The sequence below is a fragment of the Dermacentor silvarum genome, chromosome 1, assembly GCF_013339745.2.
Source record: "Dermacentor silvarum isolate Dsil-2018 chromosome 1, BIME_Dsil_1.4, whole genome shotgun sequence".
Lineage (NCBI taxonomy): Eukaryota > Metazoa > Arthropoda > Arachnida > Ixodida > Ixodidae > Dermacentor > Dermacentor silvarum.
This window is the reverse complement of record NC_051154.1, coordinates 207,239,054-207,263,757: the sequence shown is the minus strand read 5'-3', so window position 1 is coordinate 207,263,757 and position 24,704 is coordinate 207,239,054. Positions and strand designations below refer to the sequence as shown.

Below are 24,704 nucleotides of genomic sequence, written 5' to 3'. Positions count from 1 at the left end.
TGTTTTTTGCGTGCGTCGCTCGGTAGCCCCTTGCGGCCTCTGAGCTCGCGCGCGAGCGGTGCTGGAGGCGACGGCTGACGCGGCCCTGCGGCTCGCTAAGCTCGAACCCGCGGTGCAACCCAGAAGCTGTGCAAGATCGTAAACCCGCGGATGTCTGAAGAAGACCGAGTCGGACACCACTTGAAAGATATCATGGAAGATATCTACAATTTTCTGATATGTAGAGAAGACCTCACCTCTGTCTCAGATGTCTTGCGTCACTGCCGCACATTTGAGACGTTGAGGACCCATCGTATCGCACCCAAATTTAGATGTCTGGCAAACGTGACCACTGTCGCCAGCGTCAATACAAGCCCGTCCACCGACCTTGCCTCTACTATCCGGGAAATAGTACGCAAAGGACTGCGGTGACGCAATGAATTATTGTACAACACAGTTCAACCGCCGGCTACGTACCCAGTATCTCACTCAGCGCCTGCAGCACCATGCGCTACTTTTCCACCGTCTGTGTGTGTCACGGACGTCGATGTCGCTGGAACTACGTGGGCACATCGGGAGACGTGTCTGTCAGAAAAGCTATATGGGCAACGCTTTCAACCCAACCGTGGTGCACAGTGGCGTACGGCTCCTGTTCAGCGTACTGACATGATGTACCCAGTTTCATGGCCTCTGCCGGCTGAGCGCTTTGAGCGACATTTCGTCGATCGCCCTCATCCCTTGTGCTACAACTGTGGTGTCGAGGGCCACATTGCCAGGTACTGTAACGCGGCCCCACAAAACCGCCAGCCGCCGAGGTACAATACCTGGCCAGCAACGCGTTAGCCGTGCATACACCTATCCAAGCCGTATGTCCAACGAGACCCCGGGAACACCGCGGAACCGCTCGCCTACCTCCAATTGGAGCTTGACACCACCGCCTGCTCCTCGCGCACACGGTCACCGTCTACCCGGCGCCGCTACCAGTCGCCTTCGCCGGAAAACTAGTAAGCGCGGCCATTGGAGGTGAGGCTACTGGACAGTCTTCGATTTGAACAGAAATACCTCCGCCAATTTGCATGTTTAAAAATAAGGTGTGTGTGCGTGTAGACGGCGTCTCAACAATGGCCTTAGTGGACACAAGAGCAATCATTTCAGTAATGAGTCTCTCATTCAAACGCCTGCTAGAACGAAAAGTGCTGTTTTCATGGGACCGTGCCGATATGTTTCGTGGAGTGAGTGGAGAACTATAATAGACGGTTTCGTCCAGCGCCATCGCGCTCTGGCAACGCTGTGCGCCGGCATCCGGCACCCTTAGGAAACTTCCGGTCAGTAGCGCGCACCCAGGATCTCTGCCAGGGGGGGTTGACAGTTTGCCAATACCATCTAAACAGCACTAATTTCAATTTCTTCACGGTAAATTGTCAAAAAATGCGCTTTTTGCGAGTGTGCAGGCGATTGCGCGTCTTACATCTTAGTTGCAGTACTCAAATGCGCAAGGAAAGAAAAAGGGTTAAACAAAAAGGGGGGTTAAGTCGGCCTCAGGGGGGGGTTACAACCCCCAAAACCCCCTCTGTCGGTGCTCCACTGCTTCCGGTAGCCGTTTCTTTTGCTCATTTTTGCTGGTATTTGTTCGCTCGCGTGCTCGTCGGGTATTTTTCGGGTATATCGATATAAGTGCGACTTGTGGCATTCAGTGTGTTGCGTGACGGCGAGTAGCTCTTGGAGCGTCGACTGTTTTCATTACGTTTACTCGTCAACGGTGTTTTTCAAAGATTTGCTCTGCTAACTTCATCCAAGGTACGTTACTACGTGGAGTAGGCGCACTGCTATAATGATGAATAATAAAAGTGCTACTGCGCGATTGTTCTCGCCGTATGTCGTGTAACTCACGCGAGAGCAGCTCGACTCTCGCCCCGAGTTTGCCCGCTCGTCCAGTTTCTTGCCTCAGCGTGGATCGCCATGCTACGAACATGAGTTTAAATTACTGTTTAGGGGGTACCATGCTGCCGCCATTTTATTTTAATGTTTTTCGTCTCTGGGGCACAAGTGCACTTCTGCAGCTTTACTACCTAGGTACATGTGTGGATGGACGCTGCAGTGGAGGGCTCCGGATAATTTCGACCACCTGTGGTTCTTTAACGTGCACTGACATCGCACAGTACGCGGACCTCTAGCATTTCGCCTCGATCGAAATTCGACGGCCGGGGCCGGGATTCGATCCCGCGACCTTGTGCTCAGCAGCCCAACACCATAGCCACTGAGCAACCACGGTGGGTAGTTTTGAATTCTTGATGTGTGGGGAAATGTAGGTTTGCAATCGAAAATGATGCTGAGAAATTTATGTTCAGTTTTGACCAGCACCTTGTGTTCATCCATTCAATGGATGGTTCCGGGAGCAGGCCTTTCTTGTAAATAGTATGCATGTTTTTTCTGTAATAAAGCGGAAACCATTCTCATTTGGATAACTTGCAAGATTTAACGCTCACTTGCAGATCATCTACGTAGACCGAGTAGGCGATTGTAGGTGGTAAAGAAGTTCGAAGAGAACTCATTTCCACTATAAACAGCATACAACTAAGTACACCTCAATGGGGAACACCATTTTCCTGCACAAAGGTTCGAGAATGTCTATTTCCTATCCTCACTTGGAATTTTTGGTCGGAGAGGTAGCTCTGTATGACAAGGAGCATGTTTCTGCTTATCCCATATACGGTCAAATTTTGCACCATGCCATACCGCCATGCTGTGTCGTATGCCTTTTCGAGATCAGAGAATACTGAAAGGCAGTACTGATTATGGAAAAAAGGCGTCTCTCGCATGAACGATTCGAGAAGGACCATGTTGTCGGTTGTTGATCTATCTGCACAGAAACCGGCTTGGAGTGTATCTAGTTTTCCATTGTATTCCAAAAAGTGTATGATGCGGCGATTCACGATTTTTTCAAACAGTTTGCATAAGCGACTTGTTAAAGCTTTTGGCTGATAATTTGCAACCATGAAGGGATCTTTGCCTTGTTTGAGCATCGGTATAACAATTGCCTCTTGCCAACTGTTGGGCAAACAGCCAACATCAAAAATTTTAATAAAAAGGCCCAGCAAACACTCAAGTGTCTGCTTCGGCAGTTTATTTAGCATGTCGTCACCAATCTAGTTTTTACCCGGAGTTGAACATTGGCAATTGTTAGGAGCGACGCTTAGTTTGTGTATTGTTATAGTGCCGTTACAGCCCTCTTGACTTTGTTTATGGGAATGAAATGGTCTGCGTTCAGCCTGTTTTTTGTGAGCTAGACACTTTTTCATATAGTGAACTAGAAATGCTTTCAAAATGTTCACCTAGTGTGCCAGCTTGTTCTAGTGTGTCGCCAAGATAATTTACCAATGGAGATTGGGCTAGGAGCTTGACCCTTAAGCCATCGCACCAACGCATAGACCTTCTCTTTATGTCCATAGTAGGTTATCTGTGATATATAAATATATATACATAGAAACTTTATTAGGCTGGAAAATATTTTAAGTAGCGGTGGTCGGAGCCCCTCAGTCCAGGGCCCCACTGGCCTCTGCCGCCTGCCTAACATGGCTAATTAAGGACTTTTGTCCTGCCAAGTCGGAACGGGCAAGCTGTGCCTGCCACTGCTCCATTGTGATATTATTAGTTGGCCTATGAGGGTACTTAGTACACTCCCAGGTTACATGTATTAGTGTAGGTATGCCACCGCACCAAGAGCACGTGGCCCTATAGCGGGTGGGATACATGGCGTTTAGCAGTTTTAGATGGGGGAATACCCCGGTCTGTATTTTGCGCCAATCGGTGGCCTCTTCCCCACTAAGTTGTGGGTGAGGCAGCGGGTATTTTCTGCGGACTCCGCACTGATGAGTGATAGTTTCTCCACCTTTCTCTCTTGGCCTCACGCCGGATGTGCCTTCCACTAGCCATTGCTGGGTTTGAAAGCGATTAGATTTTCTGCGTTGCGTTAATGCGAAAGCTTACCCCACGCTTTATTTTGCCTCTTTTTAGCTTTTTCACACTCGCGGTTCCCCTACGGCTTGGTATTAACACGAGTGCGTCCTGTTTGCAGTATGGAATCTAGGGCCACGTTTGATATGTGTTCTGTGAGAAATGCATTTATTTCCTCAATTTCTAAGTGAGTGAATTATATGAGAGAACGGAGAGTTCTCAAATTCTTCCAATTGGCCAGTACTAAATTTTCATTTTTTTTCGGGAAGAGAAGAGGATCGAGCGTATCTGCAGTGGTCAAACTTTGCGGAAAATGGTCACTTCGGTAAGGATTTCTTACGAAATTGCATTCTTCTTTCTGGGGTTTTACGTGCCAAAACCAGTTTTGATTATGAGGCACGCCGTAGTGGAAGGCTCCGGATTAATTTTGACCACCTGGGGTTCTTTAACGTGCACTACAACGCAAGCACACAGGCGTTTTTGCATTTCGCCTCCATCGAAATGCAGCAGCCGTGGCCGGGATTCGATCTCGTGCTCAGCAGCGCAATGCCTTAGCTGTCTAAGCCACCGCGACGGGTACGAAATTGCATTCTAAATATGGTAGTAATGATGAGGAACCTATGACAAGATCAACTGAAGAAAATGTGTGGTGTGCCGAGCTATGAAAAATAAGGAAATTTTCTATGAGACGTCCTCTAGAGTCATAGCGTGGGTCGCCCCAAAGTGGATTGTGGGCGTTCTGATCTCCGAGTATTATGAAGAGTTCTTTAGGTTGGTCCATCAGGTTCTCATTTTCAACCATGGCTAGAGGATAATTAGGAGGGATGTACAAAGTGCAAACTGTTACCAACTTGCTAAAGAGTATGGCACGGATTGCTACAGCTTCAAGTAATGTCCTAATATTTACATGTTGACAAGCAACTGATTTGTGTGTAATTATAGGCACTCCACCTTAGAGGGCAAGACAGTTATCGCGGTCTTTTCGAAATACTACAAATTGTTTAAGAAAATTTGTGTGGCAGGGTCCCGAGTGTTTTACCTGAACACAGAACACTTTTGGTTGGAATTCAGATAAGAGTTCTTTTACATCATCTAAATTAAATTATGGGGTTCTACGTGCCAAAAACCACCATCCGATTAGGAGGCACGCCGTAGTGGGGGACTCCGGTTTAATTTAGACCACCTGGGATTCTTTAATGTGCACCTAAATCGAAGTACACGGGTGTTTTCTGCATTTCACCCCCACCGAAATGCGGCTGCCGTGGCCGAGATGTGATATCGTAACCTCGTTCTCAGCAGCCTAACACCATAACCACTGAGCAACAACGCTTTTGCATCATCTAGATTGTCAATAAGTCCTCTGACATTCCATTGTAACATTTGTACAGCCATTGTAGCTGGAATAAGTGGTTCTGTGTTAAAGATTGTACAGCTATGTAACTGGGCCTCTCACAGGCGTAGTAACTCCTGTGAGTTTTCCTGTCCAGGCATGCTCTAACGAGGCACGTCATTCCTTCGGCGCAGTTGACGCCAAACGGCCTGTGGTTACCTCCATAACACGTAGGGACAACAGAACAGGTGAATGCCCGCACAAAGGCGCCGGGGCATGCACCTCTATCCTCACAACCTAAATTTAAAATCTTAAGCCCATGAATATTCCCAACTTTGCCACTAACGAAATCTGGCTGCTGTGGCTGGAAATGGAACCTGCAAGCTCATGCTCAGCAAGCAGTATGCCATAACCAGTCAACATAGCCCAGATAATTTTGACAATGACTCTATGTGCATTCATTTCCTATTAAATTCTCTGGCTGCCATAATGCACAAACAATGGTTTACTGTGCTTTTCCGACTATGTTAACTGCCCCTGTAATTTGAAAACTTACCTCAAAAGGCGTAGCTCTGTTCTTGAGAGCACTGTCAGTGTGCCATAGTCGACAAAAAGCACCTGCATGAAGACCACAGCTTTGCCGTGAGAACCTTAAGGCAGTTTGTACAAGTCGCTTTAAGGAGAGTGTTACCAGTGACACTGACACACACCGAACCCCCAACAATTCAACGCGGGCTGGCGTTTGTCATAATTATGGGCTTAGAGAATATTAACACACACGAGCAACTCCTCCCACTAGCAAGCTAGAAGACGGCTTATTGTGAGTGAAGAATTAGGCAAGGTTGGCTGACCTGGGTTAAAAGGGTATGCATGCCATGATTCATGTAATTTTTGTTTGTCTATTTCAATGCCAACTTCACCTACATAAATTCAGTTTTAAAGGGGAACAGAGTGCAAGAGAGTTAACTTTTGAGTGCTGGCCTGATTTTAAAGAAATTAAAAGAGTATGGTTGCACCATTAATGCATTCTAGAATTAGGCAACAACTGGAGAGTGATGGTGGGTTTCTCGTCTTCTTGAACACCAACTCTTCAATGTTACAAGAACTTAAGTAAAAAATTGATTTATATGATGCTAAAGCACATGCAAACTTGTAGCCAGAGACATGACAGTGGCCATGGTTCGGCAGCTATGTTACCTCACGTCTCAGGCAGACGCCACAGCTGTAGAACCCTAAACCGTGAGTGTGTTTTGCATTCGCTCGTCATGATGCACGTCATGTTGAAGTGCAAATATTGCATGTGCAATCTTGACTTCGCAACTCTGTCAGATTAACCATTGTTCCCCAATTTCTTCAGCTTGAAACACTCCACACGAGACCAGTATGCACACATACAAACTTTAGTGATACGTGCTCTTGGTAGTTGCCAGCTGATAACCCATAAACCTCGCTTAGTCACACGTGCTGCCCTCAGTGCAGCCTGTGCGCATCCTCTCATGCAAGATCTCCGTGTATTCGTTTACAAGTACAAACATATATCAAGGATGAGCTTCAAGTGACAGCATGCCACCCTACACCTCCGCCGGCTAGGCCGTAACAGCACCATCTAAACTCAATGGGGTGTTTATATTGTATGTGGCTGGGCTTTTTATCTTTTTGCACACTAGTTTCTGAATTAAATGCGATATTAACCTAACCTTACCTATGCTATATTTCCTCCCCTGCCCATTTTTTTTTTTTTCTTCTTGGGCGGTGGTGGCAATCTGTGGGCCAATGTTGAGGTTTGGTGCAGAGTCAACGAAATGCTTCGTTGTGGCTGTAAGGCACTTGGAAAGTGGAGGAACCACCTCGAAAAGTATGGGCATAATGTCCCGTCGTATGCTTAGATTCCAAGAGACATGTGGCTGCTTAGTCTACATGTTTCGCACGTGCACAGCCTTTCAAAAAAGTGTGGCACCTCGCTTATAGTGCGGAAATTTGCTACTACGGCCACTAATGCTATAAGCGGTCTATGCTCTATTAAAATTGTGGAGTTACATCCCAAAGCAACTCTCAAGGTTATGAGAGATGTTGCAGAAGAGGGGTCCAGGTTATTTTAAACTGCCTGGAGCTCTTGTGAACCTAAATCACAGTACACATGCCGTTCTCCATTCCACTCTGATCAGAATGTGGCCATGGCAGCCAGAAATAGAAGCTGCAGCCTCACGCTTAGGAGCACAATGCTATAGCCACTCGGCCACTGTGGCAGGTCTTGTTCTTTCCTGACCACTCAATGTACTTCTTCAAACGCATACAAACCCCAATGAGTGTGAGATATACATGGCAGAACTCAGCTGCAGACAGCTGCACTGGCTGAAACAGTTGCGGAATGACAGTAATTTCAGTATCAGTGAAACATCACAGCCTGCGAGCAGTCATAATTTTCATTTTATATTTCTGCACACTACCGTTTCTGAACTATATGCAATATTGTTTTTGCAGGGATATGGTGCAATTTTGTGATAGTAGTAGATCCACATTATCTACATTTATTTCAGAAACAAGAGTGCAAAAAGATAAAAAGCCCATCCACGTACAATATAAACACCCCATTGATTTTAGATTTTTATAGAAATCCTAAATCCACACTAGATCCCATACAAGAGAAATTTTATATTTTCTACCTAGGCATCCTGGCTTTTTCTTTTAAGGCTACTGAATGAAGAGCCCTTACCTGGCAAATGCTGGGGTCAGAGTCAAGGGAAACCACCAATGCTCGGTGCCAATCTGAGTTGCCTTCATTGTAGGTATATGACGCTGCACAGGGCATTCCCACATACACCAGTTTGTCATCAACGACGTAGTCACAGGACTGGGGTCCATTGTACACCTGACCAGGGGACAAAAGAGTAAACTAAGTCTTATTCTAGCAAGGACACCATTCTAGCAAGTCTGGCAAGGACACCATAAACTTTAACAAGATGTAAAAACACAGTGTCTCGTACGAGCCACTGAGCACCTTAACACTTCACATTTAGAGAAACATGGACCCCAGTGACCATCAATTGTAATGATGTCTTGATCACCCACCTGAGAAAGCCCATACTACAGAGGTTCCTTGAGGTCTCCGAAATCAGTGCTTTGATTAGCCAATCAGTGGACAGCGAGACCACATTCACGATGGTGCACTGCGGTCTGGTTCTGCTATCAGTCTACTATTGTATGGCTCCGACACATGCTGGTATGTTGCTACAGGGCACATCACTCGGTTATCACCGCAGGTTATGTCAGTAAAAACATTTGGATGGACAATCCAGCAAACTCTGAATGCCCGTGGGATAAAACTCGGCCAAGAATCACACCAAAGTTTAGATGCCAGCAGGAACAAAATGCGAGAGCAGTCATAAAGACCTTAGCTTGGGCCACAGCACCATTCAGTCCACAGCTATCCCCAAAAGGCTTCGTGGAGATCCATGCATGACTGCAGAGTCCTAACAGCCGAACATTCAACATCCCCATGAGCATGCCTTACATCCAGGAGATGTCCCTGTTCCCCTTGAATACACTGGTCATGTACCCCATATCCACTCCTTGCACCATGAATGGTTCCAGTGTTTCAGACACCTGGAAAACCAACACACACCAAGGCTCTGACAAAACGCAACACCCCATACGTCACAACCTGCAGAGCCCCATCCAGCCCTCCACAGTCCACAAGGCGTGCTGTCAAGGCACATTCAAGGTTCCACCAAGAGAACCCCATGCCACATTAACCGGCTGAGCATGTACCAAGGATGTTATGTGCTCTGGATGCAGACTGGTTCATGTGAGAGGGTGCCATAGAAGTTGTCGAACTTTGCCAAAACATGTTCTCGCACTTCTTACTTGGCAAATGTGCTACATGCTTTCCAGAGTTGGGTGTCCTCAACCACATACAACTGGTGCTGACGCGGCAACAAGTCATTCATCCGCAAACCACAACAGGTCGTCTCTACAGGTGTTGGTGCTGGGAGTACTTGTTTCTGCACTCTGCACTTCAAACTGTCCCCAAGACTTCACCATGATAACAAGTTCGAAGCGTTCTGGTGCACGATGATTCACCCCCTATCCAGATGACGGAACTGCTTGCTGGTCACAACGGCATCTTGCAAGAATGCTGCATACGGCTTTGCTTCAAATCTCCTGATCAAGTGCCGCGTCCAGAAAGTTTACTTCCCTGAAGCTTGCGGCGTTCAACAATTTTGTCAGCCATAGAAGCATGTTGAAAATAAAGAAGACAAAGGTATACGAAGCACAGGCAGTGGCCACAGCACTGGGTCACTCAGTTGCTATCGAATACAAATCCAAACAAAGATTATTCAATTCATATTGCTACGGAACAGTATTTGCCTTGACGAAGAGGCGAGCAGTGTGTAGACGACGACGAAGATTAGAGGCTACTGCGGGCTGTGGCGTCTGGGCCAAGTGCGGCGCATTTCTTTGTAAATATACTTGTATATAGCTTTTCGTCTGCGTCTTCCTACGTAACATATCTGGTGGAGGTGGACGTTCCCTGTACCTCGTCAGGGAGCTTCGCAGTGGACGGTACATCGAGCCTTCCGTCATGGCTCCCGCCGACGACAGCTCGACTCAGCCAGCTCCGACACCTGCTGCCACTTCGACGACCTACATCGCTCTCCCCGCTTCCCGCGATCCTGGCGTATTCTCGGGCAAAGATGGGGAAGACGTCGACGACTGGATCAGCCTGTACGAACACGTCAGCCGCAATAACCGGTGGGACCCTACTATCATGCTCGCCAACGCACTCTTTTACCTCGGTGGCACACCTCGAGTTTGGTTTCGGACACACAAAGATGAGATCACCAGTTGGGATTCGCTTAAACAAAAGCTCCGAGACTTGTTCGGCAACCCCTACGGTCACCAACTTGCCGCGCAGAGGGCGTTATCCAGCCGTGTGCAGACGTCCACAGAGCCCTACGTCACGAACATTCGGGACGTCTTGGCTCTGTGCCGCAAAGTTGACGCACACATTGTGGGGGTCTTCCCCAACCCGTAGCGCGTGTAATCGCAGCTACGTAGGGTTCGGGCGAATAAGGCAACCAGCGAGTCAACTCAACAACGTTTATTGCTGTCAGCAATAAAACACACTTGTAGAGGGAAGTCCGCTCTGTATAACAACTAATAAAATAGGCTTGCCTCGTCGCGTGTGGTAGTCACGCGAACGAGGTCACTCACGGCTTTCAGCAGGTAAAAATCCGTCCAGGCAGAAGGTCAAGCGAGGTCAGAGCCTGGGGGTCTCTCGGTCGCGCTCTTTTATGCCTTTGTGCCTTTCCGCGAGGGGAGTGTCCTCCTCGCCCGCCGGATACTTTCCCTCTTCCCACGCGGCACGCGCGTCGCGAGAGGCGAGCGAGAACCGGGAGAGGGCAAAGTGCATTTCTCCCGTGTTCGCCCGGCTCCCGCAGCGCGCGGTGTGCGCGCGCGAGATGTCCACCTGGCTGCTGTCGCGGGCGCTCCGTGCGCCGGCGACAGGCGAGCGCCCGCGGGAGAAGGTGGCAGCGTGTGCTCCCCCACAACATGACTGAGCCAGACAAGGTTTCCCACATCCTCAAAGGCATTGCCGATGACGCCTTCAACTTGCTCGTATTCAACAACGTGGCGACGGTGGATGCAGTTATCAAAGAGTGTCGCCGCCTGGAACTCGCTAAAAGCCGACGTATCGACCAGCAGTTTGCCCGTCTGCCCAACACCCCAGCAACATCTTCCTGTGCCGACGCTCCTCGTCCCAACAACACTGGTGATGTTACCAGGATCGTCCGCCGTGAGATTGAGGCCGCCTATCCGGCTGCCTTCGACTCCAGCTCCTCCAACGCACCTGCAGTCACGGTTTGCCTGATCCAGGCAGTTGTCCGCCAGGAGTTCGCGAATATGGGTCTTCACACCGTCTGCTCGGCCCATCGCCCTGATACCCATCCGGCTTCTTCGATTACGCCCCGTCCCACATCTTATTACCCACCACGTTTCCGCAACCCATCTGAATGGCGCACTGCTGACAACAAGCCCATTCGTTTTCACTGCCGTAGAATCAGGCACATTTCTCGCCACTGTGGCAGTCGCTGGAGTTCCCCGACCCGGTCTCCTTATACTGCCTACTCTCGCCCAGGTGGCCCTTCTCGACCCTATGCCGCACGCTCCGATAATGCCGCCACTGATTCTCCTACGCTGAACCGCCCCTATTCTCGTTCGCCTTCGCCCCAACGACGACAATCTCGCTCTCCTCAGCCCCGTCGCTCCTATTCGCCGACGATGCAGCGCCTCGAGGTGACGCTGCATTGCTCCCTATGCCGCCAAATCCTCTACTGACCTTGCCCACTCATCTGAACCTTCTTGACGTGCAAGTCGACGGTGTTTCTGTATCTGCTCTTACAGACACTGGGGCGCATGTATCCGTAATGAGTGCTGACCTTCGCAACCGGCTGAAGAAGATCCTCACACCCCCCACGACGCCTGTTGTCCATGTCGCCGATGGCGGAACAGCCCCCGTAATTGGTATGTGTGCCACCCGCGTCTCCTTCGCCGATCGCTCCACTATCGTGCTATTCACAGTCATCGCCCACTGTCCCCACGACATCATCCTCGGCTTGGACTTTTTGGACTTCCTCTCAGCGCATTCTGCTCTCATCGACTGTTCCGCCAGTACTCTCCGCCTTGACCTGCCTGTTCTGGATCCCTCTGAACCACACCCTAGTCGCCTCAGTTCCGTCAACTTCGTTCGCTTGCCACCTTCGGCATTGACCTACGTTGACTTAGTGTCATCCCCACCAGTGCCCGATGGTCACTACATCGCGGCTCCCATGCAAGACGTCCTGCTTACACACAGGATCACTGTGCCTCATACAGTTTTATCTGTTACGGCAAATTGCGTCTGCCTGCCAGTGGTCAATTTTGGCTTGACGACACAAGTGCTGCCACGCGGGATGTCTCTGGCCCAGCTTTACTCATTCGAGGATCACTCAGTAGCATCTATTGCAGTAGACGACAATTCAGCCGATCCTCCTCTACCATCGCAGTCGGAAACTTGTGCCATTGCCGACTTACAGAAAATGATTGCGCCTGACATGCCGTCTGAGCACGCTTGTGAGCTCTACCGCGTTCTGCTATCCTACCACGATATTTTTTACTTTAACGATCGTCCGTTGGCCCAAACTACAGCTGTTAAACATCGCATTAATACCGGTGATGCCCCTTCTATTCATCGCCGCCCGTATCGAGTGTCCCCAGCTGAGCGTCAAGTTATTCACGCTGAAGTTCGCAAAATGCTTGCCAAGAACATTATTGAACCGTCGTGTAGTCCATGGGCGTCACCTGTTGTACTGGTAAAAAAGAAGGATGGCTCATGGCGCTTTTGCGTGGATTATCGGCACCTGAACAGGGTTACCAAAAAGGACGTGTATCCCCTACCTCGGATTGATGACGCCCTTGACTGCCTCCACGGTGCTCGACATTTCTCCTCTATTGACCTTCGCTCCGGCTACTGGCAGATTGCCGTGGACGATCTAGACCGCGAGAAGACTGCTTTTGTAACACCCGACGGTCTTTCTCAATTCAAAGTGATGTCTTTCGGTCTATGTAACGCTCCTGCCACTTTTGAACGCATGATGGACTCCCTTCTTCATGGCTTCAAATGGTCCACGTGCCTGTGCTACTTAGACGACGTTATAGTATTCTCCCCAACGTTCGCTACACACTTGGAGCGCCTCTCAGCAGTCCTGGACGTTTTTCGTCGAGCCGGTCTAAAACTCAATGCATCGAAGTGCCAATTCGGCCGTCGCCAGATTACTGTCCTTGGACATCTCGTTGACGCGCACGGAGTGCAACCGGACCCAGGCAAGATCCATGCTGTTACGCACTTCCCTGTTCCGAAGTGTGTCAAAGATGTGCGGAGCTTCGTCGGCTTTTGTTCGTACTTACGCCGTTTCATGAAAAATTTCGCGGCAATAGCACGACCACTAACGGAGCTTTTGAAAAAAGACACCCCTTTCCAGTGGGGCGATAACGAGGCCTCTGCGTTCTCGCATCTAATCGACCTCCTCAAACGCCTCCCGTTCTAGCCCATTTCGATCCTTCTGCGCCTACCTAAGTTCGTACTGATGCCAGCGGCCACGGAATTGGCGCAGTACTGGCACAACGCCAGCGCGGCAGCGACCGTGTTATCGCTTACGCCAGCAGGCTCCTTTCACCCTCCGAGCGCAACTATTCTATCACTGAGCGTGAGTGTCTGGCCCTAGTTTGGGCGGTTGCGAAGTTCCGTCCATACTTATATGGCCGGCCCTTTTCCGTTGTCACAGACCACCACGCGCTTTGCTGGTTATGTTCACTGAAAGATCCTACAGGAAGACTTGGTCGCTGGGCCTTACGCCTCCAAGAATATTCGTATACTGTTACCTACAAATCCGGCCGACTGCACAAGGATGCTGACTGCCTGTCTCGCTACCCGGTAGACGAGCCTGACGACGCCGACAGTAGTAACGCCAACGGTATTTTCTCTGTGTCTGACTTCGCTAACATCGCCGATGAGCAGTACCGGGACCTATCGCTGCAAACACTCATCGAGCGTCTGCGCTCTACACCTACCGACGCCTCCGTTCGCCGATATGTCCTCCACGGCGGCATTCTGTACCAAAGGAACTTCCTCCCTGATGGATCTGATCTTCTTGTCGTGCCAAAACATCTACGACGGACTGTGCTCTTTGAGATGCATGACGCACCCACTGCAGGCCATCTTGGGGTAACCCGCACGTACGACCGCGTTCGGCGCCGCTTCTATTGGCCTGGTCTCGCTCGCTCCGTCCGACGCTATGTTGCTGCCTGTGATCCCTGCCAGCGTCGGAAAACACCTCAGGTGCTACCTGCCGGTCATCTCCAGCCGATCACCGTCCCTGTGGAACCGTTCTTTCGTGTTGGATTAGACCTCCTCGGCCCCTTTCCCACGTCATCTTCGGGGAACAAATGGGTAGCCGTCGCAACTGATTACGCCACCCGATACGCTATCACGCGGGCTCTCCCTACCAGTTGCGCCACTGACATCGCGGACTTTCTCTTGCGTGAAGTTATCTTGGTTCATGGCGCCCCACGACAGCTGCTTACTGACCATGGTCGCAACTTCCTGTCGAAAGTTATCGCCGACATTGTGCATTCCTGCTCCACTCAACACAAGCTGACTACCTCATACCATCCTCAAACGAATGGCCTGACGGAGCGGTTAAACCGTACCCTTACCGATATGCTGTCCAAGTACGTTTCCAAGGACCATCACGACTGGGACATTGCTCTTCCTTACGTCACATTTGCGTACAATTCTTCCCGGCACGACACCGCCGGATTTTCTCCATTTTATTTACTGTACGGTCGCGAACCAACCTTGCCCCTTGATACGGCACTTCCTCCTGCTGCGATCTCAACAAGCGAGTATGCGCGCGACGCCATCGCCCTCGCCGACCATGCACGCCAGCTTGCCCGTACTCGACTGACGGCCTCGCAAAGCACTCAGCAGCGTCAGTACAACGCCCGCCACCGTGACGTACAGTTTTCGCCTGGTGCGCTCGCGCTCCTGTGGTCGCCCTCCCGTCACGTCGGACTTTCAGAGAAGCTGCTTTCGCGATACACAGGCCCCTACCGCGTGCTGCGCCAGGTGACGCCTGTGACGTACGAAATTGAACCTGTGAGTTCGACCTCGTCGTCTACTCTGGCATCAAGTGATGTCGTGCACGTCAGTAGGCTCAAGGCCTACTACACTGCTTCCGAGTCCGGCCTTTAATCGCTCCGGGACGGCGCTTTTGCCGCCGGGGGTAGTGCTACGGAACAGTATTTGCCTTGACGAAGAGGCGAGCAGTGTGAAGACGACGACGAAGATTAGAGGCTACTGCGGGCTGTGGCTTCTTGGCCAAGTGCGGCGCATTTCTTTGTAAATATACTTGTATATAGCTTTTCGTCTGCGTCTTCCTACGTAACAATATTATTAATATCAAAAATTTGCACACCCCTTCTTTTGAGCTACAGTGGTCTGTATTGACAGCTCTTGCTCAGAATGTACTGAGGTACCAGCTAGGTTGCTAGGTTTAACTATTTGGAATACAAGTGCAATGTGACAATTTCACTTTCAATGAAAGGGATGATCAGCTAAACTTTGATATGATTATGAGGCACGCCGAAGTGCAGGACTTCGAATTAATTTCGACCTCTTGGGGTTCTTTAATGTACACCTAATGCATGGTACACAGGCATTTTTGCATTTCATCCCTATCGAAATGCAGTCACGCACGGCTGAGATTTGACCCTGCGTCTAAGCTTAGCAGCGCAATGCCAAAGCCACTATGCAACCATGGTAGGTGAATTTACACGTACAACTCAAATATTTATATCCTTACATGTTACAATAATGGAGAGTTGCTCTCAAGGCATTTTGCAATTCTACAATAGTTCATAATATTAAATAAACATTAGAGGAGAAAGTTGAGATTCTTACATTAATCATGATATATGTTTTACCGAATGCCACAACTTTAACCCAATGTGGTGCAGCATTTGGTCATTAAAAGCCTCCCTATTTTTGGACATAAAAATTGTCAGTCTTGCAAATGAAAGCAAAATGAAAATAAGAAACCCACCGGTTATTAGTAGGAGTGTGTGAATATTTTAAACTTCAAATATTCGATTCGAAGGACACTTACTATTCGAAATATGCGGATCCTCAAAAATTGCTGTTGCAAGTTCTTTGAGTATGCTTTGCCGCAGTACAGCGTTGTTATACGGCAAAGCTTATAGTGCGTACTGCGGTGAAGCATACTTGCCCTACAGTGAAGCATATCAAAAATAAGACGGGGCACTGTAACGCCCCGGGGCCCCTGCTGGTGCTTATGGCTACCCGACAGCATGAGCTCAAGTAACAACACAGTGCTGCCTCTTCATGCATCTCTACACCAGCTGCCAGGTGGAAACATCTGTCTCTGCTAAGTGGCTAAAAACACAGTTTCTAAACTAAAAATTTGGCAAGCAACAAGCTTGGCAATGTTTTTAGACCCTTGTTCTAAATTAGTTGAATACCACCAGGATGCTTTGATGGCAAACTGGAATAAAAACCTCGCCTTAGAAGAAGCAAGAAAAATTTCAACACCAAGGAACCTAGACATGTCCTTAAAATTAAAGCTACTGAAGAGGCTCCTTCCACATCAACACTGTCGAAAGACTTCAATGGCTCATCAACCAGCAGCAATTTTCACTGCCACAAAGAAGCACAGGTTGAAAGGTATGTGCATGATGAAATTTTGGGATTCTTGCGCAAGTACATGAGGGGCCTCAGCATGCTGCTCTCTTAGCTCTTGTTTGTGCGTGACAGCATGAGACTTTTCGTTTTAGTAAAATAGCGGCTACTAGGGATCCAGCTATAGCATAGGCGATAAAATACTGGGAAGTGTGCCGTCCGAGGCACGAATGAACAAAGGCGAGGGGGCCGCTTCTGCGATGACGCCGCGACATGACACTGTCCTCAGCAGGCATGCTACAACACATTCGCTGTCCCATACGCACATTCCTGTGTTCAGCAAGTTAGTCGTCTCGGCGGCTGTGAATGAAGCCTGATGTATTTTGTTTTGTTGTGCAGTTCCTATGCAGCTAAAAGGAACTACTGTGATACAGCATAATGCCAATCCATTGACAGAAAGGTGGAGGGAGAAGTAATTGGGAAAGACCTGCTTCAAAAAGGTGGGAAAGGTGGGAAAGACCTGCTTCACACAGGGTTGCAACTGTGGCTGCCGTTCAGGTGAAAAAGCTCTGTCAATTTTTCATGCTGCATACGAGTGTGATGGCCGCGAAGACAGAGGGAAAAAAGAAAAAACATTGACTAAGGAAGCGTCACCACTGAACGTCAGTTTGAGGCTCAATTTGTACAGCATGCATTTCAGACAAAGATCGACAGTGAGGTTGTCGAGAATATCCGCACTCGGCCAATTTTCACGTATGACGTTTCTACTAAGTTTCTGGACGTTCCTAAGTACTCGCTGCCAAAGAAGCGGAAAGAATCATATATTTGTGACCAGGTATTTTCCATGCCGAAATGAAGGTGACCAAGTTCTGTGCAAAATGAAGCGCCTAATATGAGTAGCGTTGACAAAGATGACCTCGCCAAAGAGAATGCGGATGAAAATAATGTCAAACAAACATTTGAGACTCAAAGTTCCCTCATCTTGGTCAGAAATTGCTCTCCTCCTGGACATCGAATGTGTATTTGTGTATGCCGAGTGCTCAATTCATGCAGCAGAGTCCAACAGCAAACTAAGCATGACTGAAGTACAGAGGAGGCGCGAGAAGACTGCAATCGGAAAAGTATGTTTGAGGGCGGAAAGGTGACATGAGGAACAGGTTCCACCACAGGGTGTTGCGGACAGTCTAATTAACCGTATGAGCAAACTGCTTCTGCACCCTGGAGAGGGTATAGAACCTTAAATTGACAACCGTGCTTCATTCGATGAGAAATTACTTGGAAATCCTTCCTTGGTATAAAACCTATATATCTTTGCAACATTTCTTAAGCACCAATATTTTCATGAAAGCATCAATAAACCTGTCAGGCACAACTGAAGTGTAGGTCTGTCGCACGAATTGCACAGCTGCACATAAGAGGCCGAGTATCACATTCACTTCCAATCACATGTGCTTCTAGTCGCATGTGCTAGAATTCTAGTCGCATGTGCTAGAATTCTAGTCTGATATGAAGCTTATTTTCAAGGAGGGCAAAAGTGATAAGGAGCTGAAAGAAAACAACAGAGTTGGTGAGAGGTATTCCAATGCGTCTTTCTAGTTTGACAAATTCTAGCTCGCCACTTACTTCTTTCATTAGGAGTATCTTTGCATGTGAAGGATGTTTTTTATGCTAATTTTGACAGTGCTCCCGTTTTTTATCCTAATTGGCTGCTGCGGACACTCATTGCTTTAACTTTGCCGCAAGTTTCACAAATATGTGTACAAACTCCCTTCCTACTTATTTTCAAATTTTTCATTTTCTGAGGCACTGGAAAGCATTTTTGCATAAAAATATTCACGCAAGAATGCGAAGCAAGAGAATGCAAGACCGTGCAATACAGCTTATTTACGAACTACAAAGCAAATCCATGTACAGTGGAACCTTGTTGATATGATCTTTACGGAAACCGGAAAATAAAGCGTATCCATTCGAAAATCGTATCATCCAACAAATCATCCAACCAAATCGTAATTTCGGGAAAAGAAAAAAAGATCCTGAAAAACGTATTAAGCAGAATCGTATCAACGAGGTGCCACTGTATAGTACAATAAACTCGGAAGAAGGCATCTGCATCTACCAGGCAAAGGTTTCATTATATGGTATTTAAAATATGCATGAAGCACATTGAACACGCAGGTTGCTGGTTCCTCATGATGCATTCTGAGCACGCCTGCTGTGGATAGTGCCGCTTCATGTCGCCATCGAAGAAAAGGCCCGCTCTGCGCCCACACACGGCACACTTTTCAGTATTCTAGTACACTATAATCCGGCTAGCACGTTACCTTGTCTAGCTCGTCTTGAATGGAGACAAGAAGCACTTTTATTTTATCTTCCAAGTGGCGCAGCAGATTCATGTATGTTTACGTATGTGGGTACTCCCATGTATTAAAGCCCGTCGGGACACGCACAAAGCTCCGCAAAGTACGTCTGCAAACCGCTTGCATGCTACGTACCTATCACTATGTCACAGTACTAAAGCTCTCTATTGTCTCAGTATTCCCATGCGGCGGCAGTGAAATTTCATTAAATCGAAATACTATTTTATGTACATGATGTTCTATGGACAAGAAGTTATAAAAAGTAAATACATTGTTATATCGAGGTTTAAGGGAACAGGGTAGAGCAAACTTCGGAAAAAAATTGATTTTTTTGTTAAAGATTTGGATTCCCCAGTCTTTACAAAACATTCCTGACTGTGTCATTTATGAGTGCACAATTTATTTACAAGGAAAATTACCTTTTCGAAAACCCAGGCGTTGTGATCGTGATCTGTACCTCTCCTGTGATTAAAATAGTCCTAAAGAAAAATGCAGGCTTTCTTCATGTTTAGCGATATGGTTATCACTCGTCTGCCAACAGCAAAAAGCTGCCTAGGTTTCCATTTTTAGCCACATTCTTAGACGCTCCTGGTATAACTTCAAGGCCAATTATCTCAAAACATAAATTTTTGCGACATTTAACCCTTTTTCTCTGGAACCACAAAAGCTAGAAAATTTTTTCCCACTACCAAGGGGGGAGTCTACTGAACTAGTATTATGGAAATTATTGCAGGCAATTTTGTTTGACAAGCTGTTTATTGTCAATTTTGACTTGAAAATTAGAAGGGTCCACTAAAACAAAAGCAAAAAAGAACGAAACTTTACCTAACAATAATTCTAGTTAAGTCACGATAACTACAGGCAGCTGAATACAATGATACCAACATGAATCCTCTAAGCCTAGCAGATCCCGAGTACAAGGGTGACATGTATAGGTGAAAATACATGGGAGGTATTCGCAACTCAAATGAACTGCAGGGAACGCTGAGAAAACTAGCCGCGTCTGGCTACACTGTGCAACATGGCGGATACAAGGAGTTCCCACGTCGCCGCAACTGTTGTGTTTGATGATTTTCGTGCAGTGTGATGCCGGTTTGCGCTGTTTTGTGGAAGGAAAGCAAGTTGCTTACGCCGACCACATCATTTTAGCCGATCTGAGAGAGGCACAGTGGGTAATAAGGCTGAAGTGGTCGCAAGGTGTGTGCAAACCTCTGGCATGACGCATGAGATTCTGATGAAAATCACCAATGTATTCTTGAACCCACTGGTCGTAGAACCGAAGTACTCGTGCATTGCTGAATTGTCGGAAAAGCACAATCACGTTTCTGCTGCTTTGATTCTAAGGCGCGGATAGATAGTCTGGCATTTCAAGCGTGCGAGACAGCGGCCGGCGAAGTTGGATACGTACAGTACGTCACACTAGCCTCACCATGATTGCCGAAAAGTTACAACATGCTCAGTTTGGCACGTTTAAGATGGCCCGCAGCAGCGTATCAACTTGCTCGATCAGCTTTTGCCGCTGTACATGCACAGCCAGCGCACACTTTTTCATTGTTGTTGCGTTAACACATTTTCGTTCGGCGAAGGCGCAAACTCTGCACGCTCTTTTCAGTCCAGAGAGCAGGCGAACCTAAAATCAAGTTTTGCACTTTATCGCGAGCATGCACTACAAATCTGTGGCGAACCTTTCCCGCTACTTTTGCATTCCTGTTATCTCTTTTACATTCAAGATTTGTGCAACGTGACTGCTGCTTCGCTTAGCTGTAGTTATTGCAGTAGTTGGCGCATTGTTTCTCTCGTAGAGAACAAAGCGATAAATAACAAACCGAAAGATCTGCTTACTACAATAAAACACATTTGCACACTATGTACAGGTATGGCTTGTGCTGCATGGCCTGACCATGACTGATTACTCATCCCCGCTTTCTACAAACATGTCGCTTATGGCTGCTGTGTAAACTAATGAGATAAAACAAATGTTTCTGTGTAAATTAATGTTAACTAAGCTACTGCATTATGAATCTAATTAATTTTCCATGTTATTCTATAATTGACGGATCCTGCACTTTAAGTGGCCAAAACTGTGCTTGCCTCTGAACTGCCAGTTTCTTTCATACACTGATAAGGGATACAATTGCTTTGATAATTACGCACTTTCAGATAAGCGCATACTAATTTGCACTAGTTACACGGGTAGCATGTCCACGTCGCAATGAAGGCGTACCGCTATGCCACCCCATAGTTATTTTGCATGCTGGCGCGTACATATTGTGCTTACATAGAACGATTTACTGACGTTACCCGGGAGTACCTGAAACTCCGCTGTACCGATTGTGCGCCGCATGTATCCGATATAAAAGCTTTAATCAAAGAAAGCTTGAGTACCGCGGGGACATTCGCATCATAAGCTGCATTACCACGCCGGCTATCACATGAAACTGCATGTTGCAGCACGCATACGCTGGACGTCATCACGATGGCAGTAACAACCTCAACGCAAACTTTCTGAAGTTTGTTGTAGCACTTTACTGCAAACATAGTACAAGCAACAGGATCGCATTCTTTTCACATAAACAACAAACTGATGTTCGCCTGACAAAAAAACAAAAACAAAGATTTTCTCGACCAAGATGTTAAGAACACAACTATTGCCGTTGTCACAGCTCTTTGCTGTGATAAGACTCGCAATCCATGTGGCTCTTTGGCGCCGCAAAACTGCCAAATGCAGCATAATTCCATGGCTGTGCGGAGTTTCGTAGATGGTGGCTCTATCGTTCTAAAAGCGCACCCGATCACAGTACGAAGGCTACGGACGGAGCGTCTGCTCTGACGCTCTGACCGCCATGTGAGGTTTCCGGCGCTCGGCGCTAGGTGTCGCATGATTTGCTGGAGTCGCGAATAGGGCCTACCCTGTTCCATTAACAGTACCTCTGTAGTGTGGATGCTATTTCGTAGGGCAGACTGGTTGGTACGTCAATGACCTGGCCCAATAACACATCACGTCACAAAAAAAAAACAAGGAAAACACACATCTGCCTGTGCACTTTAAAAGCTGAAAGTGTGTGCCATGATTTGATCAAATAAAGATAAAGTAGAAGCAGGGACAGTAATGGTACATTAACCTTTGAAAACTTTGTTTCATCACGCTGAGGGGTGGCAATTACAGCCGTCAAGCAGCTGTCATCTTGAGAAAGAGTAAAAATAGGTTGCTGGAAAGGTTTAACTGACAAGGTCCTTGGTTTTAATAAAGAACCAGCTAAGTTTTTTTTCTTTTGACTGCTCACGGTGGTTTGTCTTCGCACATGTGCAGATTTTCAACTGCCCTTTTATTTCCTGAAATTGTTAGCGAGTGCTAGCACTGTTTTCTGTGCTCTTTTATTTATTTAAACTTAAATCTAGCTTTCTGAAAGCCTTTATTGCGTGCAATCTTTTGCATTAAAAAATGGCTTCTCTTCATCAACGACAAAAATGACCAGCTGCATATGACAAGCAGAAAACAAAAAAGTTGTAGTAGTAAAGTTTTCATAGGAGAGACAGGACAATGTTGCAGTCTGCAGCTGGCTACTCGACCACTCTAGAGAAGTGCGTCTCAGACTATACCATCAAAAGCAGTAAATAACACCAATTTTGTCCCCTTCAGATGTATTACTAGGCATTGTATACACAGTTGTGAACTTGATACCCAACTGTCTTCTCTATTTTGCAATTTTAACTATTTTTATTAAAATTTGGACGGTCTAAATGAAAAATCTGCTTCCTACAGTCACTAGATTTTAGCTTTCTTTTAGAGCGCAACAAGCCTCATCAAAATCGGTGCAGTGGTTGCCGAGAAAAAATTTCTCCATTCCCTAGTATTAGGATAGGAGCCTCCTCCCTTAAAATAACAGAAATATTTTAAACTCACCGACTCCAGCTTGTTCATGAGTGCTTCCAGACGAACCAAGGCGTTGGTGCCTTTCCTTTGGATGTAGAAGTGGTGTACATTATATATTTGTGACACATACACAACATATTGTTTCCCTACTTCCAGGTTGTCTACCTGTGGATATGGGTTTTTGGACATAAAAAGTGGGGGGCTGTTGACACGCCCTATTGTAGGCATTGGAGAGCTCATTGCTTTCATCATTATTTGTTCGAGTTCATCAAAATTGGTGCTTTCAGCTGTTTCTGCATCCCTGGCCATCTCTGCATTTTTATAAGCACCAATGCCATACTTGTCCCAGACAGTACTGGTTGGTCCCCCACTTTCTGTCTCCTGGGCTGTTTCAGTTGCCCGGCCTTCGTCGGTTGCCCGGGCTGTGCCAGTCTCTTCAGGTCCTCCTTCAGTTCTGGTTGCATCAGCAGTCTTGATCGATCCAGCTGCTTCAGCCTTCACACATGCCACTTGCTCGCTGGACTCTGAGCACTTTAGCAAGAATTGCCCTGTGAACAAGCACAAAAGTAGTCATACTTTTAACAAACAGCTCTGGAATAATGTTGGCAGCTTGCCTACAAAACTAAATGCAAGCTATTTCTTTTATCATGCGAGGACGGGCAGAATTTGATTAGAGAATGTGAAAAAATATCTGAGAGTATTAAAAGCTGCAAGATAAACCGTCAGTATACTACGAGGTTCAACAGGGACAATGCATTGAACAACATGATTTTGTAACGTAGTTGTCACTAGTAATGAAGCAGCACAAAGACTACTTGCATGGATGTCAAATCAAGTTTTGTGACACTAGCATTAGCTGTGGTAATCTTAGGTGGCATAAGGCAACCACCCAAATGTGTGAGGCTTGCGTTCCTTCTTACAATGAATAATGAAGTGAGAACTCCATCTTTTCTCAACATCCTGGAATGTTACCATCAAATAATGTATACATAACAATTCGCCATCCTCAAAGACAGTTACTTTCTGTGCACTGCAGGAAGGGTCCTCAATTCTCTACACTTACTTTTACAAAGCTTTAGTCTCAATTTGCCAACTGATTTCATGACGCTACAGTCCTGACAAAAAATTTGCGATGTAAAAATCTTCCTATTTCAAATTATAAATTGCATGCCAATCAGAGAAACTATTTAACCTTTTTGAATACTTGGTATTTAAATCATAAGTACAGTGGAATCTTCTTGATACAATCTTCACAGGAACCGGAAAATAAAACACATCATCCGAAAATCGTATTATCCAAAGCAAGCTCCAAAAAGTATGAAAATAGGTGTACTCGGTGACAAACTCAATAGCAAAGGTTTGTGTAGCGTCGAGTGATAATGCTCCGCATAACCGGTTATGTGGAGCAGCATAACTCGACGCCACCCAAACTGCAGCCAACGCTCTTTTATTTAGCAACGTTAAAATAGCTTATCAGTTTGCGCTGAGCCTTCTTCATTTCTATGTCTGCAAGAAAGTTATTCCAGAAGAAAGAAGCCACCGTTTCCTCACTCAACTGAGCAGCGGCGCACTGCCGCAGCAGCGTTCTACCGCCAGCAGTGTGCCGCAGCATGCGTTTTGACTCCAGTGTGACTTAACACATTGTTCTTTGGCCGTTTAAATATTATAAAGCTAGTCCACTAGAACATAAAGCTACGAGTTCTAGAAATACCAGTACAAGCCCGTTTCTGCAGTCCTATTTATCCAATTTAAGGTGAAAACGCGATCGAAAAACCGTATGAGCACACATTGCTCCTATGGAACGTTTGCCAGGAAGAGAAAAAAGAAAGAAAAGTATTATCCTGAAAAATTAGCGAAGAACAATATAAACAAGATTTCAATGTAATCTAAACCACCAAAAAGCAAAGCCTGCATTATGGCCTTTTGAAGTCTATAATGGATCTCGGAAGTTGTTCAAAGAAAATTTTAACCCTT

At 47.0% G+C, this 24,704-nt stretch overlaps 1 protein-coding gene across 1 annotated transcript in view; it reads right to left on the bottom strand.

The window, feature by feature from the left end:
• Positions 1 to 5,790: 5,790 nt before the first annotated feature.
• LOC119436695 (uncharacterized) overlaps positions 5,791 to 24,704 on the bottom strand; it is a 110,211-nt gene continuing 91,297 nt past the window's right edge. The window contains exons 7-9 of the mRNA XM_037703658.2: positions 22,761 to 23,278; positions 7,977 to 8,132; positions 5,791 to 5,881 (exon numbers count right to left, since the gene is read on the bottom strand). Coding sequence (XP_037559586.1) covers positions 5,816 to 5,881; positions 7,977 to 8,132; positions 22,761 to 23,278 — 740 coding nt within the window. The 3' untranslated portion in view covers positions 5,791 to 5,815. The remainder of the gene's footprint in view (positions 5,882 to 7,976; positions 8,133 to 22,760; positions 23,279 to 24,704) is intronic.